The 17,245-nt window shown below is 36.9% G+C and overlaps 1 protein-coding gene across 3 annotated transcripts in view; it reads left to right on the forward strand.

Annotated features, from left to right (window-relative positions):
* Positions 1-5,697: 5,697 nt before the first annotated feature.
* The window catches only part of POLQ (DNA polymerase theta), a 112,357-nt gene continuing 100,809 nt past the window's right edge, over positions 5,698-17,245 (forward strand). For all 3 annotated transcript variants that reach the window (XM_007106950.1, XM_024120216.1, XM_007106951.4), the window contains exons 1-5: positions 5,698-5,878; positions 6,365-6,544; positions 8,256-8,386; positions 10,061-10,217; positions 11,830-11,938. In XM_007106950.1, coding sequence (XP_007107012.1) covers positions 5,698-5,878; positions 6,365-6,544; positions 8,256-8,386; positions 10,061-10,217; positions 11,830-11,938 — 758 coding nt within the window. The remainder of the gene's footprint in view (positions 5,879-6,364; positions 6,545-8,255; positions 8,387-10,060; positions 10,218-11,829; positions 11,939-17,245) is intronic.

Here is a 17,245-nt window from a genome sequence, read left to right on the forward strand (position 1 = left end):
TGGGTTTGTCATATATGGCCTTTATTATGTTGAGGTAGGTTCCCTCTATGCCCACTTTCTGGAGAGTTTTTATCATAAATGGGTGTTGAATTTTGTCAAAAGCTTTTTCTGCATCTATTGTGATGATCATATGGTTTTTATTCTTCAATTTGTTAATATAGTTTATCACATTGATTGATTTGCATATATTGAAGAATCCTTGATCCCTGGGATAAATCCCACTTGATCATGGTGTATGATCCTTTTAATGTATTGTTGGATTGTGTTTGCTAGTACTTTGTTGAGGATTTTTGCATCTATATTAATCAGTGATATTGGTCTGTAATTTTCCTTTTTTGTAGTATCTTTCTCTGGTTTTGGTATCAGGGTAATGGTGGCCTCATAGAATGAGTTTGGGAGTGTTCCTTCCTTTGCAATTGTTTGTAAGAGTTTGAGAAGGATGGGTGTTAGCTCATATCTAAATGTTTGATAGAATTCACCTGTGAAGTCATCTGGTCCTGGACTTTTGTTTGTTGGAAGATTTTTAATCACAGTTTCAATTTCATTACTTGTGATTGGTCTGTTCATAGTTTCTATTTCTTACTGGTCCAGTCTTGAAACGTTATACCTTTCTAAGAATTTGTCCATTTCTTCCAGGTTGTCCATTTTATTGGCATAGAGTTGCTTGTAGTAGTCTCTTAGGATGCTTTGTATTTCTGCGGTGTCCGTTGTAACTTCTCCTTTTTCATTTCTAATTTTATTGATTTGATTCCTCTCCCTCTTTCCCTTGATGAGTCTGGCTAATGGCTTATCAATTTTGTTTATCTTCTCAAAGAACCAGCTTTTAGTTTTATTGATCTTTGCTATTGTTTTCTTTGTTTCTATTTCATTTATTTCTGCTTTGATCTTTATGATTTCTTTCCTTCTGCTAACTTTCGGTTTTGTTTGTTGTTCTTTCTCTAGTTCCTTTAGGTGTAAGAGTAGATTGTTTATTTGAGATTTTTCTTCTTTCTTGAGGTAGGCTTGTGTAGCTATAAACTTCCCTCTTAGAACTGCTTTTGCTGCATCCCATAGTTTTGGATCGTTGTGTTTTCATTGTCATTTGTTTCTAGGTATTCTTTGATTTCCTCTTTGATTTCTTCAGTGATATCTTGGTTATTTAGTAATGTATTGTTTAGCCTCCATGTGTTTGTGTTTTTTACGTTTTTTTCCCTGTAATTGATTTCTAATCTCATAGTGTTGTGATCAGAAAAGATGCTTGATGTGATTTCAATTTTCTTAAATTTACTTAGCTTTGATTTGTGACCCAAGATGTGCTCTCTCCTGGAGAATGTTCTGTGTGCATTTGAGAAAAAAGTTAATTCTGCTGGTTTTGGATGGAATGTCCTACAAATATCAATTAAAGCAATCTGGTCTATTGTGTCATTTAAAGCTTGCGTTGCCTTATTAATTTTCTGTCTGGAGGATCTGTCCATTGGTGTAAGTGAGGTGTTAAAGTCCCCCACTATTATTGTGTTATTCTCAATTTCCTCTTTTATAGCTGTTAGCAGTTGCCATATGTATTGAGGTGCTCCTATGTTGGGTGCCTATATATTTATAATTGTTATCTCATCTTCTTGGATTGATCCCTTGATCATTATGTAGTGTCCCTCCTTGTCTCTTGTAACATTCTTTATTTTAAAGTCTATTTTATCTGATATGAGTACTGCTACTCCAGCTTTCTTTTGATTTCCATTTGCATGAATATCTTTTTCCATACCCTCACTTTCAGTCTGTATGTGTCCCTAGGTCTGACGTGGGTCTCTTGTAGACAGCATATATATGGGTCTTGTTTTTGTATCCATTCCACAAGCCTGTGTCCTTTGGTAAGAGCATTTAATCCATTCACATTTAAGGTAATTATAGATATGTATGTCCCTATTACCATTTTCTTAATTTGTAATCTTGGTTGTAGGTTCTTCCCTTTCATCACTTTAAATATATCATGCCACTCCCTTCTGGCCTGTAGAGTTTCTGCTGAGAAATTAGCTATTAACCCTATGGGAGTTCCCTTGCATGCTCTTTGTCATTTTTCCCTTGTTGCTTTCAATAATTTTTCTTTGTCTTTAATTTTTGCCAGTTTGATTACTATGTGTCTTGGCATGTTTCTCCTTGGCTTTATCTGATATGGGACTCTTTGCACCTCCTGGACTTGAGTGGCTATTTCCTTTCCCATGTTAGGGAACTTTTTGACTATAATCTCTTCAAATATTTTCTTGGGTCCTTTCTCTCTCTCTTCTCCTTCTGGGACCCATATAATGTGAATGTTGTTGCGTTTAATGTCGTCCCAGAGCTCTCTTTGGCTGTCTTCATTTCTTTTCATGCTTTTTTCTTTATTCTGTTCCGCAGCAGTGAATTCCCCCATTCTGTCTTCTCTGGCATCTTCTCGGTCTTTGCCTCCATTCTTTGTCCGAGTCCTGGATCATCTTCACTATCATTATTCTGAATTCTTTTTCTGGAAGGTTTCCTATCTCCACGTCATTTAGTTGTTTTTCTGGGGTTTTATCTTGTTCCTTCATGTGGTGCATAGCCCTCTGCGTTTTATCTTCTGTATCTTTCTGTGAATGTGGTTTTTGTTCCACAGGGTGCAGGATTGTAGTTCTTGCTTCTGCTGTCTGTCCTCTGGTGGATGAGGCTATCCTGCATCCCACATTTCTGATCAAGTGTATTTTCCAGCTGTTTCTTTTTTTGCCAATCACTTCCACTCATGTGAGAAGCACATAGATTTTTTGTTTATTGCTTTTTTCTTCCAGTTTTATTGAGATATAATTGACATACAGTACTGTGTAAGGTGTACAGCATAATGATTTGACTTACATACATCATGAAAAGATTATCACAATAAGTTAGTAAATATCCATCATCTCATATAGATACAAACAGAAATAGAAAAAAAGTTTTTTCTTGTGATGAGAATTCTTAGGATTTACTCTTTTAACAACTTTCATATGTAACATACAGCAGTGTAATTATATTTATCATGTTGTACGTTACATCCCTGAGAAGCACAGAATTTATTTAGTCTGGTTAGATGTTTCTGTTTTAGTCAATTCACAGTTTAGTGTGTGTAAATTTCATTTTTTCATATAACCTCTGCAATTTCAATGGATAAACCACTCTTCATTATTTATGCAACTTACTAAAATAATCAGATGAAGGTACATCAATTGTTATTGAGTTTCCTTTACTTCTGTGTTTAGCAATATTAGGCCAAACAAGAAAGCACTTCTAGAACAGCACACTTTCCTTAAAATTCTGGATGTTATATAAAAAATGCTTCCTTTAAAATTCATGACTAAACTGGTAAAATCAGAGAATTCCTTGTCAGTCAAATAATTTGACATTTGACTCCTTAATAAAAGGAGTAAGTAGAGAAGTGAAGCATTAGAACCAAAACTTTCCATAGTGATGTCTGCTGATCCCTGGTGGTCTAGAGTGTGCATTTTAATGGATTATGTGTTCTGGGGGATAGGAATCTGGGGTTTCTAGCAGGGTGGGTGATAAGATCTAAAATCCCCTGTATAAAGCCCAAACTCCAAAACGACACCCCCCTCAGAAAGTAAAGCAGAGAAATATCTCTTCTGAACATTGAGATGGTGAGTGTGGAAGCTGTCCAAATCTGGCTCTGGTGTCTGACATTACCACTTCCATATCTTAAAAAATGCCAACCCAGAGATTACATTTAAAATGCGCCAGAATTGATATGTCTCTCAGGTAGCTGGTAGAAATATATTCAAAAAAAATTTCAAGGTCTTTAATACAGACCTTAAGGAATTACCACAGATAAAATTCCAAGGAATCCAAGCTCACAGTTAAAAGACAGGTGGGAAATACTTCAGGTGTATTAGCTTTAATTATTATGGTAACTATTAGCACAAAAAATGTTTAACATTTTTGAAAAGTAACCTCCTTTCTATTTTCTAAGAGTTTTTTTTAAATTAGAAATTTATGTTGAATGTTTGAAATACATTGTAAATTTTAAAATATTCTCTAGGCTTTTTAGAAGGATGACACAAACCATGTCTTTCAATTTCTTCCTAATTATTTTTCTCACTTGATCATAGTTCACCTAATAAAAATAGAATAACTTCGTGACAGAGATTTCTTTGGTTTATTCTTTTCCCATCGAAGTGCTGGATTTATATTGGGAGCAATATTAGAATATTTATATAGCACTTCCTCTGAAGAGCACTTATTATGTGATGGGCACTGTTCTAAGCACTTTACACCTATGACTAACTTAGTGCTAATAATAACCAAATAGTTGTTACTCTTATTATCTCCATCATATAGATGAGGAAAAGGAAGCTCAGGGGGTTAAGCAAAATCACACAGCTACTAAGTCTTCAAACACAGACTGACTGGCTACAGAGTTGCTGCACTCTTGACCCCTATGCTACACTGCATCTCTGAAAGATCTTCGATGACTACAATCTAAATTAGGATCCTTTTATTTCTTTGATAGCACTCTATTTTTTTTGCCTGAGCATTAGTACAATTTAAAATTATCAATTAATTAATTAGTTTAATGTCTGTCTCCTCTAGTCTCTTTCACTTTGAGAGCAGGAGCCATTTCTTCCATTTCCCTGCCATATACCCAATGCCTAGCATGTAGTAGACGCTCAGTAACTAGTTGAGTGAATGATTGCACGAAAGGTAACAAAGAAAAATGTTTCCTTCATGGAGTAATGTCTCCATCTTGTGGAATTTTAGAATACTGTCCAAAAAATTTTTCTTTTAACAAGGAAGATTTCACAGGAGAATTTTTGTTGTTGTTATTGGACTGGTCCTTTTGAGACTTTTAGAGCTGTAGAAAAGCACCGCCCCTTCAGGGCAGGCCTTTCCCTTACTAGATTTGCTTGGTGAAACGAATTGTGCAACTGGGTAATTAACTGGCATCAATTTAAGTCCAGAACTCTTTTGATCCTACCTTGCCAAAGGTAGAGCACAGATCTATTAACAAGCTCTTGGATCCGAATGATCACTCGGGCATATCAGAGCCCCTTCCATGCAGCGTTCTACTACCTAAGAGGTCTATCGGCCTTAGTCCCTATCTCTCCATCACATATTCCTCACAGCGTATGATGGCTAAAGTAGAAATTGTGTACAGAAATAACCTCTGCCCTACCATCACATACCAGGAGAGAGTAAATTGCACTCCATTCTAAATCCTAAATTTTACTTGTATAATGTTTTACACATATAATTTGTAATAATTGTTTTAAAAATACAATATGTTAAATAGAGCTACTTCTCTACCTATTATGAGCAGTTCATTTTATGAAGTTAACATAAACTTGCTATTTAAACCAGAGGACAAAATGAAAAGGAAAAACTTTAAGCCAGTATGATTATAATTGGAGATTATATAAACTGAGTCTCGTTTTTTTCCCCCCTTTCAATCTAGGTTCAACTCTGGTTCTCTTTCACTATCCGACAACCGAGGTGAGAGGCCGGAAGTCTAGGACACCAGCTAGAGCCCCCTCCTTCCCCACGATTCTATGGTCCTCAGGTTACTCTCTTCACTGAGAACTCTATGGTTCCGGAGCGGGCTGGGAGGCCTGAGTTTGAAAGCTGTGGCGGGAAGATGGCGGCCGCGTCCGTCGCCAGTCTCCGTTTTTTCCGAGCGGGAGGACGCTGGGACTGTGCCTTTTCCTGAATGGCCGAGAAGATTTCGCGATGAATCTGACGCGCTGGAGTGGGAAACGACGACGTTCAGCATCAGGCTCAGACTCCTTTTCGGGAAGCGGCGGTGACAGCAGTGACAGCCCCCTGCTCCTCTCGGGGCCGGTGCTGAGCCCGCCCCCGGGCCTGAGACGCAGCTTGAAGGACCGCGGCCGCCCGCCGGCCAGAGCTGCAGGTACTCCCAGGCACTCCGTGGGCAGCGGACGAGGTGGGCAGCTCAGCCGGGCCACTCGTCGGGAGGTGTCCTCACCGCGCGGACCTCGCGCGTTTGCACGGCCTGCTAGGCTTCTATTCCCCTTTCTCAGTTTGTGACTAGGACTTGGTGCGGCACGTCACTTTCTATTGACGTGGAAGAGCTTTCAGTCCATATTCAGCGACTGTCTGGTAGTAATCTTTAAGTGGTTTCTGGGTCTTTTCGACCTTTATTTACAGAAACAACTTACTAGTTGGCCAAATCTCATCACCTGTAGGGAATTCACTCCTAATAGTGCCCAGTGCTCCTCACAGATCCTTATATTGTATGTGTTTTATGTCAGGATGTACTTTAAATAGCCTCTTTACAACACATAGGAATCCCAAAACACAGTGGAAGGCTAATTACTGAAGTCTTATGTTAGAACTAAATTCAACTATTTCCTTTTTTTCTTTTTTTTACTAAAAGGGGAATGCAAGCAGACGTTTCCTGACCATGAAGTAGACAAGCTGCTATTGGCAAATTGGGGGCTTCCTACAGCGGTTCTGGAGAAATATCACAGTTTTGGTGTAAAAAAGATGTTTGAATGGCAAGCAGAGTGCCTTTTGCTTGGACAAGTCCTGGAAGGAAAGAATTTAGTCTATTCAGGTATTCAAATTTGTGCAAGTTAATTTCTCTACTATTTTTAAGACATTATTAATGTAAAGGACACTCTATTGAGGTAAGGTGGGTGAGAGAGTGCTTTATAACTAGAGAAAGTCTTAAAATATTTGAAAAGCAGAGTTTCATCATGTGCATACTTAAATTATGATAATTCCATTAGATGGTAGGGTGGGGGAAGGCAAAACCCCAACAATTTAAACAGAATTATCTGCCTACCATTCCTCTCAAAAAACATATGTCCCAGAGTGAGTGTGCAGTATGAGATGTAAATGTGCTCTTTCCACAGTTGATCTCAGTTGCTTTTCAGTGTGTGAACATTTTACGTTATATGTTTATAAATTGATCTGCTTATACAGGATTGTATATACAAAACCCTATGTAATATACTTTATGAAAGGTTTATATGGGCTTTCAAGAGCAACTTTGACTTACATAATTTTTAACCATCTGTGCTTAGTATACTGACTTTAGAATATAATCACTTGGTAAGATGTACGTCCTTTGTATCAGTTTTCTCTGAAATTGTGAGTCATCCAGATTTTCATTATGGCTGCCAAAAATAATTAGAGTTAACTGTCAATAGATACAAGTTCAGGCTGTTTACTGACTGTGTAACCTTGCAAATTAGTTGAGAGAGAGAAGCGGAGGGAGGGAAGGAGTGAGCGCGTGTGCGCACAGAGAGCATGAGTGCCAGGGTGTGGGCTTAGAAAGTTTTTGGCATGTAAGAAATACTCAGTTAATGCTAACTAGTGGCAGTTGGTGGCAGTGGTAGAATGGCCTGACCGTTTCAGTTGCTTAAACAAGAACTTGGGTGTCATTCATAACTCTGCTCACCAACTCACATTAATTAATAACCAAGTGTAGTGTCTGTTATCTCAAATGTCTTGATTCTGGCTACTACTCTGTTCTTAGGTCCATGACCTACTTTACTATCATCTTCTAGATTATGCAATAGTTCTCTACCTAGTTAATCTTTTCTTTCTGCTCTTGCTTTGCTCCTGCAGCCAAAGTGATCTCTATAAAGTACAAATATGATTTTGTCATTCCTTTTCATAAAACTCACTAGTCACTGCATTGCTTTCAGGATAAATACCTTACATGGTAGGATTATAAAAGTCTTCTCCATGTGGCACTTTCATATCTCTTTTTTCACTTTCCTACTTGTACTTTATACTTCAGACTTACTGAATTACTTACTATCATCTGAACATAATAGGCTTTCCTCTAGACCTTTACACATGCTGTTTTTTTCTGCTTGGCATTCCTTTCTTCTTGCCTTCTTTGCTCTCATAAGTTCTGTTTCCATAAACTTCCTTACAGCTCTTCTCCCTCAACTTCTATCATAGCTCCTATCACAGTGTATTAAAGCTTTTTATCTACTTCCCCAAAGCAGGGCTTTTAACTATTCAGTACTTAAAGGAAAGGATCTTTAGGTATAAGCTAGGTACTCAGTAATATTCATCATTTAGTTGATGTAAAGATTTATTTGTCTCTATTTTCACTGTGAGAGTATTTAGAAACCTGGTTTAAAGTCAGGGAAATTTCGGGGTATAAAGGTTTCAAATGCTAGCTGGGGCCTTAATGATAGTTTAGCCTTGGGCTATTTAGTTACTTCATATGATTTAAAACATTTATTAATGCAGTGTATCAAATATTACTTCTTTTTGTGATAACCTTGCCGAATAACTTGTTTTAGCTCCTACAAGTGCTGGGAAGACTCTTGTTGCTGAACTACTTATATTGAAGCGGGTCTTGGAAACGCGGAAGAAAGCTCTATTTATTCTGCCCTTTGTCTCTGTGGCTAAAGAGAAGAAATACTATTTCCAGGTAATATTCTTTTACTAACTTTGAAATTGTGAAAGGCCTGTTATTGGCAGCTTCGGCTTTACTCATTTGAAATAGAATTATAAAAGCAATTGGAAAATAAAATTTCTTTTATTACATCCCAATGTAGCTTTAAAAGTTGACCATTTATGAGGGGAAACTTTTAAATTACTGCATAAAGGAGAAAGGGCCATTAAATCAAAGAGCAATTGGTGAAAATTGTGTAAAAATTTGTAAACTTTTCCTTAGGAAATAGGCAGAGTACTTTATTTTATTTTATTATTATTTTTTTTTTTGTGGTACGCGGGCCAATCACTGTTGTGGCCTCTCCCGTTGCGGAGGGCAGGCTCCGGACGCGCAGGCTCAGCGGCCATGGCTCACGGGCCCAGCCGCTCCGCGGCATGTGGGACCCTCCCGGACTGGGGCACAAACCCGTGTCCCCTGCATCGGCAGGCGGACTCTCAACCACTGCGCGACGAGGGAAGCCCATGGCAGAGTACTTTAATTAGCATAGAAAAGTGCAAATTAAGAATCAACCTCTTAAGTGAATAGTAGGACTAGACTGAAGCATGGAAAGGAAGTGTGTTTGAGGAAGCATATCCCATCCTAATGCAGGGCCATTTGGGAACGTTAGAGGATGAAGAACAAGATCCATTGGTGCTTATGTAAAGCTCCAGACCTGTGTTTTCTTCTTCTGTTCTCCTGCAAAAATGAATGACAACAGTATACATTTGTGTGATGCTCACTGGTCTTTAAGGTATTTTTACAAATACAATGTTTCATTAAATAGAATAAATTTATTCTGATTTCTGCAGTGAAAAAATGTGATTTTGGAATGCCAAGATTATTGCAGTGGTAATACAAAAAATCTGAGTTCTAGTCCTAGTTTTGCCACTACCTGTGTCTTCAGGCCAGATACATAATCTGCTGGGCCTCAGTTTTTTCACTGGTAAAATGAAACTATGGGGTTAACTCTGGGTTAACTTAGTAAACACTCAGAAACATTTTATTGAATGAACAGCTCTAAAATTCAATGGTTCTATAAATCTTTTTAACAGTTATTTCAGAGGTCAAATAGCCAACAAAGCTGGTTCTACATGGTTAACATCCTTTCACCTTAGACCAAAGTAACAAAATAATGATCCTTTTTATTGAGAAGGTATGTTAGTTAAAAGTTAAACTAAAAATAATTAACATCAAAGTCCCATTGCATTTGACTTTTGAAACCTTTTCTTCTGTTATATAAAAAACTAATCTTTAGTGGGATAATGAGAATATTTTCCTCATGAAGTATAAATTTGTTTCTGAAAATATTACATTAGTGTTAAAGAAATAGTGAGTTTCTTGCTTGTTTATTAGATTAAAAATGTTAGTGCTTAAGGTAGTTTTTCTTCAATTTTAATTTCTATAAAGAGCTTTAGAACTTATTTGATTAAGTATGCCATTTTATTTCACTCTGTCTTAACAGAAAATCTCTGTACTGAGTTTTGTCAGTTCTGAACTTCTTATTTTTAGTATATGATTCTAAAAAGAACCAGTATGCCCTGACCAGGAATAACTAACAGTAATCTGATAAATGTATTTGAATACTTATGTCTATGTTTTGGGAAAGAACCAACTTAAGATTCATGAATTTCAAATATTTTCCCCTGTATTTTTCCTTTTTACTCAATTTAGAGTCTGTTTCAGGAAGTAGGAATAAAAGTAGATGGTTATATGGGCAGTACCTCTCCAACAGGGCATTTCTCTTCTTTGGATATTGCTGTCTGTACAATTGAGAGAGCCAATGGTCTGATCAATCGCCTCATAGAGGAAAATAAGATGGATCTATTAGGTAAGCAATTAAGAAAATAAGTATATACTTTCTCTTGCTATTTTTGATAGAATGGAGTGAACCTGTTGTGATTTCTGTATGTTTTATGTTTTATTCTATTGTCATCTACTTCTGGAGGTGAGAATTGGCATCTGTAATGTTAGGAACTCTGTAAAAAAGAAGAAAAAAAGTTTTGCATCCTACTGATGTTATTGACTCTACTTCCTTGTATTTTTGCTCTTTACAAAGCATAGAGGGTATCCTTGAACCCTCAAGTCATTTCTCATTGTTTCTTTCCTATCTAAAGTTTACCAGGAATAGAAGGAAGCATCTGCCATCTCTGCAATTAGTGTATATATGTATTCATTATCATATTCTGGTACTGTGGTATCTAGATTAGGCCTGGACCCAGAGGCTACCATTTAGCAGGCAAACGGTAGGGAGCTATAGAAACTGGCACTGTATTTGAGCTTGGAACTTTTCTACCTTAATCCTTTTTTTTTTTTTTTCTTTTCCAACCACTTGGGAAAGTCCACTATGTAGAGGTAGCAACAGGAAGAGAGTGGTTATAGCAGCAATAGAAGCTGCAAGAATATCAGTTAGCTACTCATTGTTTTCCTGCTGAACTTAAATGGTAAAGTTACGGTAGGGTAGGGGTGGGGAGTAAAATCAAAGATTAATGAGACACAGGCTCCGCTCTATAAAGCTTGGAGAGAGAAATCATATTCATCAGTTTGTATCAGAATTGTCATATTGTGTTGTATCAGATTAAGTGTTATATCTACTATACCTAGCACAGTACCTGGCACACTAGGTAGAATAAATATTTTTTGGATGGATGAATGCTGAAATAAGTCATCATACAATATGATTTGGAAATAGCTTACTGATGAAGAAAAGGATCATCATGTGTCATTAGGAAATAGTCTGAAAGGTCTTTATTTTTGTAGGGGGATTTGTGGAGGGGACACCAGTGCACATGCAGACTATGATGTTATGAAAATGTTTAACGGAGGCATTCGTTGATACTAATTTCAGTATTTCTTGAGCATTATTCCAAGTGCATAGACTGGTTTGATTCTCCAAGTAGGAGAGGAGGGAATTATGACCATATTTATGTTTTATAGTAGGGTGAGTCACTAGTCTACCATAATCAAACAAAAACATCCCCTTAAAATCATTTATTTCTTCTTGATCTGATTCTGTTTTTCTAAGCACTTGCTAACATCACTATGGTTGCCCTGGCTGTTTTCCCCATAGAAAAGTCAACCCACTGAATAATTGTTGTGGATGTCCTTGATTTTCATTGTACATGTATTTCTACAAGGTTGCCAATTAAGAATTGTCTGAGTAACACGACGAAGTTTTCCTTGAGTTAGACCTGAGTTAGCTAATCATTGATTTTTAGATCCAGAATACATTGTGGTAAGACCACTTATTATACTTGAAATATCTTGGAAAAGAATTGTCTGCTATGTGGAATCTGATTTTTGTTTTATGGTTAGAAATTTGTATTACCTGCAGTGTATTATAATGACAGCTATTTATGGTACAAGATACAAGATACTGAGTCTTTTAAAATTCTTCGAATTGTGAAATTCTGTAAAAACTAGTATCTGGAAAATCTCTTTAGGAATGGTGGTTGTGGATGAATTGCATATGCTGGGGGACTCTCCCCGAGGGTATCTGCTGGAACTTCTGCTGACCAAGATTTCCTATATTACTCAGAAATCAGCATCTTGGTAAGTACCTGAAATAACTAAGTTCCTGAGATTCCAAAAAATGTTGAGAATGTGTTTGCAAAAGTGCATAATAACTAGGAGTTAAATACATCAGAGGAGGGTAGTACTTATTTAGAACAGACTCATGTACGGCATTTCATTTTTGTTCCAAAAGAAGTACTCAAGACTAAGAGTGATTTTAGATTATTTTGAAAACATTCTTAAATTTCTGACTGCTCACCATTTTTATGATATAATTTTTTAAAATTAATTAATTAATTTATTTTTGGCTGTGTTGGGTCTTCGTTTCTGTGCGAGGGCTTTCTCTAGTTGTGGCGAGCGGGGGGGGCGCACTCTTCATCGTGGTGTGAGGGCCTCTCACTGTCGAGGCCTCTCTTGTTGCGGAGCACAGGCTCCAGACACGCAGGCTCAGTAGTTGTGGCTCACGGGCCCTGTTGCTCTGCGGCATGTGGGCTCTTCCCAGACCAGGGCTCGAACCCGTGTCCCCTGCATTGACAGGCAGATCCTCAACCACTGCACCACCAGGGAAGCCCTATGATAGAATTTTTAAAATCCAGTTTTTGTATTTGTTATCTGTACACACATCCTTTTTAAGTAGTCAAGGCTAATTATGAAAAATAGCATTTCTTTATCCCGTACTTTCCAGAGGTAATTATTTTCAACTCTTACAGCTTTTTTTTTTTTTTAATTTATTTTATTTATTTATTTTTGGCTGTGTTGGGTCTTTGTTGCTGCGTGCGGGCTTTCTCTAGTTGCGGCGAGCGGGGGCTACTCTTCATAGCGGTGCGCGGGCTTCTCATTGCAGTGGCTTCTCCTCTTGCACAGCACAGGCTCCAGGCGCATGGGCCTCAGTAGTTGCGTCACTCGGGCTCAGTAGCTGTGGCATGCGGGCTCTAGAGCTCAGGCTCAGTAGTTGTGGCGCACGGGCTTAGTTGCTCTGCGGCATGTGGGATCTTCCCAGACCAGGTATTGAACCCATGTCACCTGCACTGGCAGGCAGAGTCTTAACCACTGCACCACCAGGGAAGCCCCTCTTACAGCTTTTTAAAAATTCTATTTACACGGATATCTCTAAATATAGCTACTTGAGTTTTTAGTTTTACACATTATATATTGACTTTTTACTAGGGAAGATGAAGATCTAGCTCTTTTTTATATTCTTTACTCACTCTGCCCGATCTCCTCCTCCAGCCCCTTAGTCTCTCTTTATCCTCTCATTCTATTCCCATTCTTCAAATATACTTATGTTCTTATTTTGCTTAGTTCAGTATTCAATATTATACTATTATGACTATATAAGTGTCGTTGTCAACTGAGCCATGTGGTATATTATTTTACTTTCTAAATAACTTTTTGTTTTCTCTGAAATTAATAAATGTCTTTTGTTTGATGAGTTGGTTTTCTATGAACTTATCATTGATTTATCTCCAGCCTCTTCCCCACTTATATAAATCTCCACCCAATATGTTCCAATACATTTGTTATTCTGCCCAATTTGTTTTCTTGAAGAAGTTTCTCCTAAAGCCTCCTGAGTGGTTCCAATTTAGATAGGTGGTTAATCTATATATGTGCTGTACAGCAGTTATCTTGAGATCTCTTTTTATCATTATTATTCATTCCCGTTGCTGTTTGCTTGAGTCAGAGCCCTCTTTTTTTTTGTGATCATATGTATTTCTCTTGATTCACTTTCTCATTTTAGTGGGGATATCTTTTTGGAAGTTCCACTTTATTTCAGTGTACAGCCTATTATGGGTATAAATTTTACAAAAATTAGCATGTCTGAAAATGCCTTACAATTATTTCATAGATTTTCCAGGTACAAAAGTCAAGATTTTAAATACTTTTAGAGTTTTTAAGATAGTACTTCATTTTTCTCATTCCTATTGAGAAATCCAGTGCCATGATGATCCTTCATCCTTTGTATAAATTTTATAAATTCATTTATTTATTTTTTGCTGCGTTGGGTCTTTGTTGCTGTGCGTGGGCTTTCTCTAGTTGCGGTGAGCGGGGGCTACTCTTACTTGCGGTGTGCGGGCTTCTCATTGCGGTGGCTTCTCTTGTTGGGGAGCACGGGCTCCAGGTGCGCGGGCTTCAGTAGTTGTGGCTCGTGGTCTCTAGAGTGCAGGCTCAGTAGTTGTGGCTCACGGGCTTAGTTGCTCCCCGGCATGTGGGATCTTCCCAGACCAGGGCTTGAACCTGTGTCCCCTGCATTGGCAGGCAGATTCTGAACCACTGGGCCACCAGGGAAGCCCTATATAAATTTTAAAATTTTTCTTTGAGAGTTTTTAAGAGATCCTTTTCTTCCTTAGTATTGTGAAATTTCACTGATGTGTCTTGGTGTTGGTCTATTTTCTAACATTGTGCTGGGTACTCAGTAGTTGCTTTCAATCTAGGAGCTCTTGTCTTTCAGTTTAGGGAGATTTTAACACATCTCTTGCAGTATGTGGGAAAACATGCAGATAATCATCTATATCCCAAATTAGTAGGGATATAGAAGATACGACTAATACAATTAGCAAATTTGACCTAATGGATGTATGTAGAATATTTACCAAATAAGAGCAGTGTATATATTCTTTTCAGTTACATATGAAACATTTACAAAAAAAAACCCCTACCATATGCTAGGCCATAAAACAACATATTTAAAGGATTTAAGTCATTTAAAATATATTCTTTGACAGCAGTGGAATTAAGCTAGCAATAAGTATAAGAAAAACATAACTAAAAGATGCCCACATGTTTAGAAATTGATAAATAATTTTGACCCCTTTTGGGGTGAAAAAATAATCACAGTAGAAACAGGAAGATAGTTTGGAATGAAAGTATAATAAAAATATCTCCTAATGAAATTGTGAAATGCAGCTAGAGTTGTTTTTAAAGGGAAATTGATAGTATACAGTGTGTATATTATTAAAGAGGAGAGACTGGAAAATTAATGACTTATTAATCTCTAGAACTTAGAAAAAGAATAGTAAAATAATGCCACAGAGAGTGGAAGGAAAGAAAAAATAAAGACAAGAACAAAAATTATTGAAAGAGGAAAGTCATTATCATGAACATTAAAAAAAATTCTATAAGTCAATGAGGAAAAATACAATCTAATATATCAGTAGGTAAGGAACTTGAACAGACATTTATAAGAGGGTATCTGAATGGTGTCTAAACATGAAATGGTGCTTAATCTCATTAGTAATCAAGGAAATATAAATTACCTCTTCAAAGAGATGTTACCACACACTGTCCAAAATACCTAACAGACTGACAGTACTAAGTGGTGACAAAGATGTGGAACAGTAAGGAAGTCCTAGCCACAGCAATCAGGCAAGAAAAAAAAATAAAAGGAATCCAAATTGGAAAGGAAGTAAATCTGCTGCTGTTTGCAGGTGACATGATAACTATACACAGAAAATCCTAAAGACACCACCGAAATACTAGAACTCATCAATGAACTATGTAAAGTTGTAGGATACAAAATTAATATGTAGAAATCTGTTGTATTTCTGTACACTAACACGAATTATCAGAGAAATTAGGAAAACAATCCTATTTATAACTGCATCAGAAAGAATAAAAATCCTAGGAATAATTCTAATTAAGGAGGTAGGAGACCAATGCAATCCCTATCAAATTACCAATGGCATTTTTTGCAGACCTAGAGCAAAAAAATCTTAAAATTTGTATGGAAACACAAAAGACCCCAAATAGCCAAAGCAATCTTGAGAAAGAAAAATGGAGCTGGAGGAATCAGGCTCCCTGACTTCAGAGTATACTATAAAGCTTTGTTCCAGTACCATACTGTAATCAAAACAGTATGGTACTGGCACAAAGACAGACTTACAGATCAATGGAACAGTATAGAGAGCCCAGAAATAAACCCATGCACCTATAGTCAATTAATCTATGACAAAGGCAGCAAGAGTATACAATGGAGAAAAGACTGTTTCTTTAATAAGTGGCTCTGAGAAAACTGGACAGTTACCTGTAAAAGAATGAAATTAGAATACTCCGTAACACCATACACAAAAATAAACGCAAAATGGATTAAAGACCTAAACGTAAGACCAGATGCTATAGAATTCCTAGGGGAAAACATAGGCAGAACACTTTTTGACATAAATTGCAGCAAGATCTTTTTGGATCCACCTCCCAGAGTAATTAAAATGAAAACAAAAATTAACAAGTGGGACCTAATTAAACTTAAAAGCTTTTGCATAGCAAAGGAAACCATAAACAAAATGAAAAGACAACTCATAGAATAGGAGAAAATATTTGCAAACAAAGTGACCGAGATGGGTTTAATCTCCAAAATAGACAAACAGCTCATGCAGCCCAATATCATAAAAACTAACAACCCAATAAAAAATGAGCAGAAGATCTAAATAGACATTTCTCCAAAGAAGAATACAGATGGCAAAAAAACACATGAAAAGCCGCTCAACATCGCTAATTATTAGAGAAATGCAAATCAAAACTACAATAATGTATCACTTCACACAGAATTGCCATCATTAAAAAGTCTACGAACTATAAATGCTGGAGAGGGTGTGGAGGAAAGGGAACCCTCCTACACTGTTGGTGGGAATGTATATTGGTACAGCCTCTATGTGAACAGTATGGAGGTTCCTTAAAAAACTAAAAATAGAACTATCATATGACCCAGCAATCCCACTCCTAGCCATATACCCGGAGAAAACCATAATTTGAAAAGATACATGCACCCCAGTGTTCACTGCAGCACTAATTACAGTAGCCAGGACATGGAAGCAACCTAAATGTCCATCAACAGAGGAATGGATAAAGAAGATGTGGTACATATATACAATGGAATATTACTCAGCCATAAAAAAGAACAAAATAATGCCATTTGCAGCAACATGGATGGACCTAGAGATTGTCATAAGGAGTGAAGTAAGTCAGACACAGAAAGACAGGTATCATATGATATCACTTATATGTGGAATCTAATAAAAAATGATATAAATGAACTTATTTACAAAACAGAAACAGACTCACAGATCTTGAAATCAAAATTATGGTTACCATAGGGGAAATGTGGGGGGAAGTGATAAATTAGGAGATTGGGATTAACCTATACATACTACCATATATAAAATAGGTAACTAACAAGGTTGTACTGTATAGCACAGGGAACTCTACTCAATACTCTGTAATTACCTATACTGGAAAAGAATCTGAAAAAGAATAGATAAATGTATATATATAACTGAGTCACTTTGCTGTACACCTGAAACTAAAACAACATTGTAAATCAACTATACTCCAATATAAAATTAAAAAAAAAAT

Source organism: Physeter macrocephalus, chromosome 1, assembly GCF_002837175.3.
Source record: "Physeter macrocephalus isolate SW-GA chromosome 1, ASM283717v5, whole genome shotgun sequence".
Taxonomy (NCBI): domain Eukaryota; kingdom Metazoa; phylum Chordata; class Mammalia; order Artiodactyla; family Physeteridae; genus Physeter; species Physeter macrocephalus.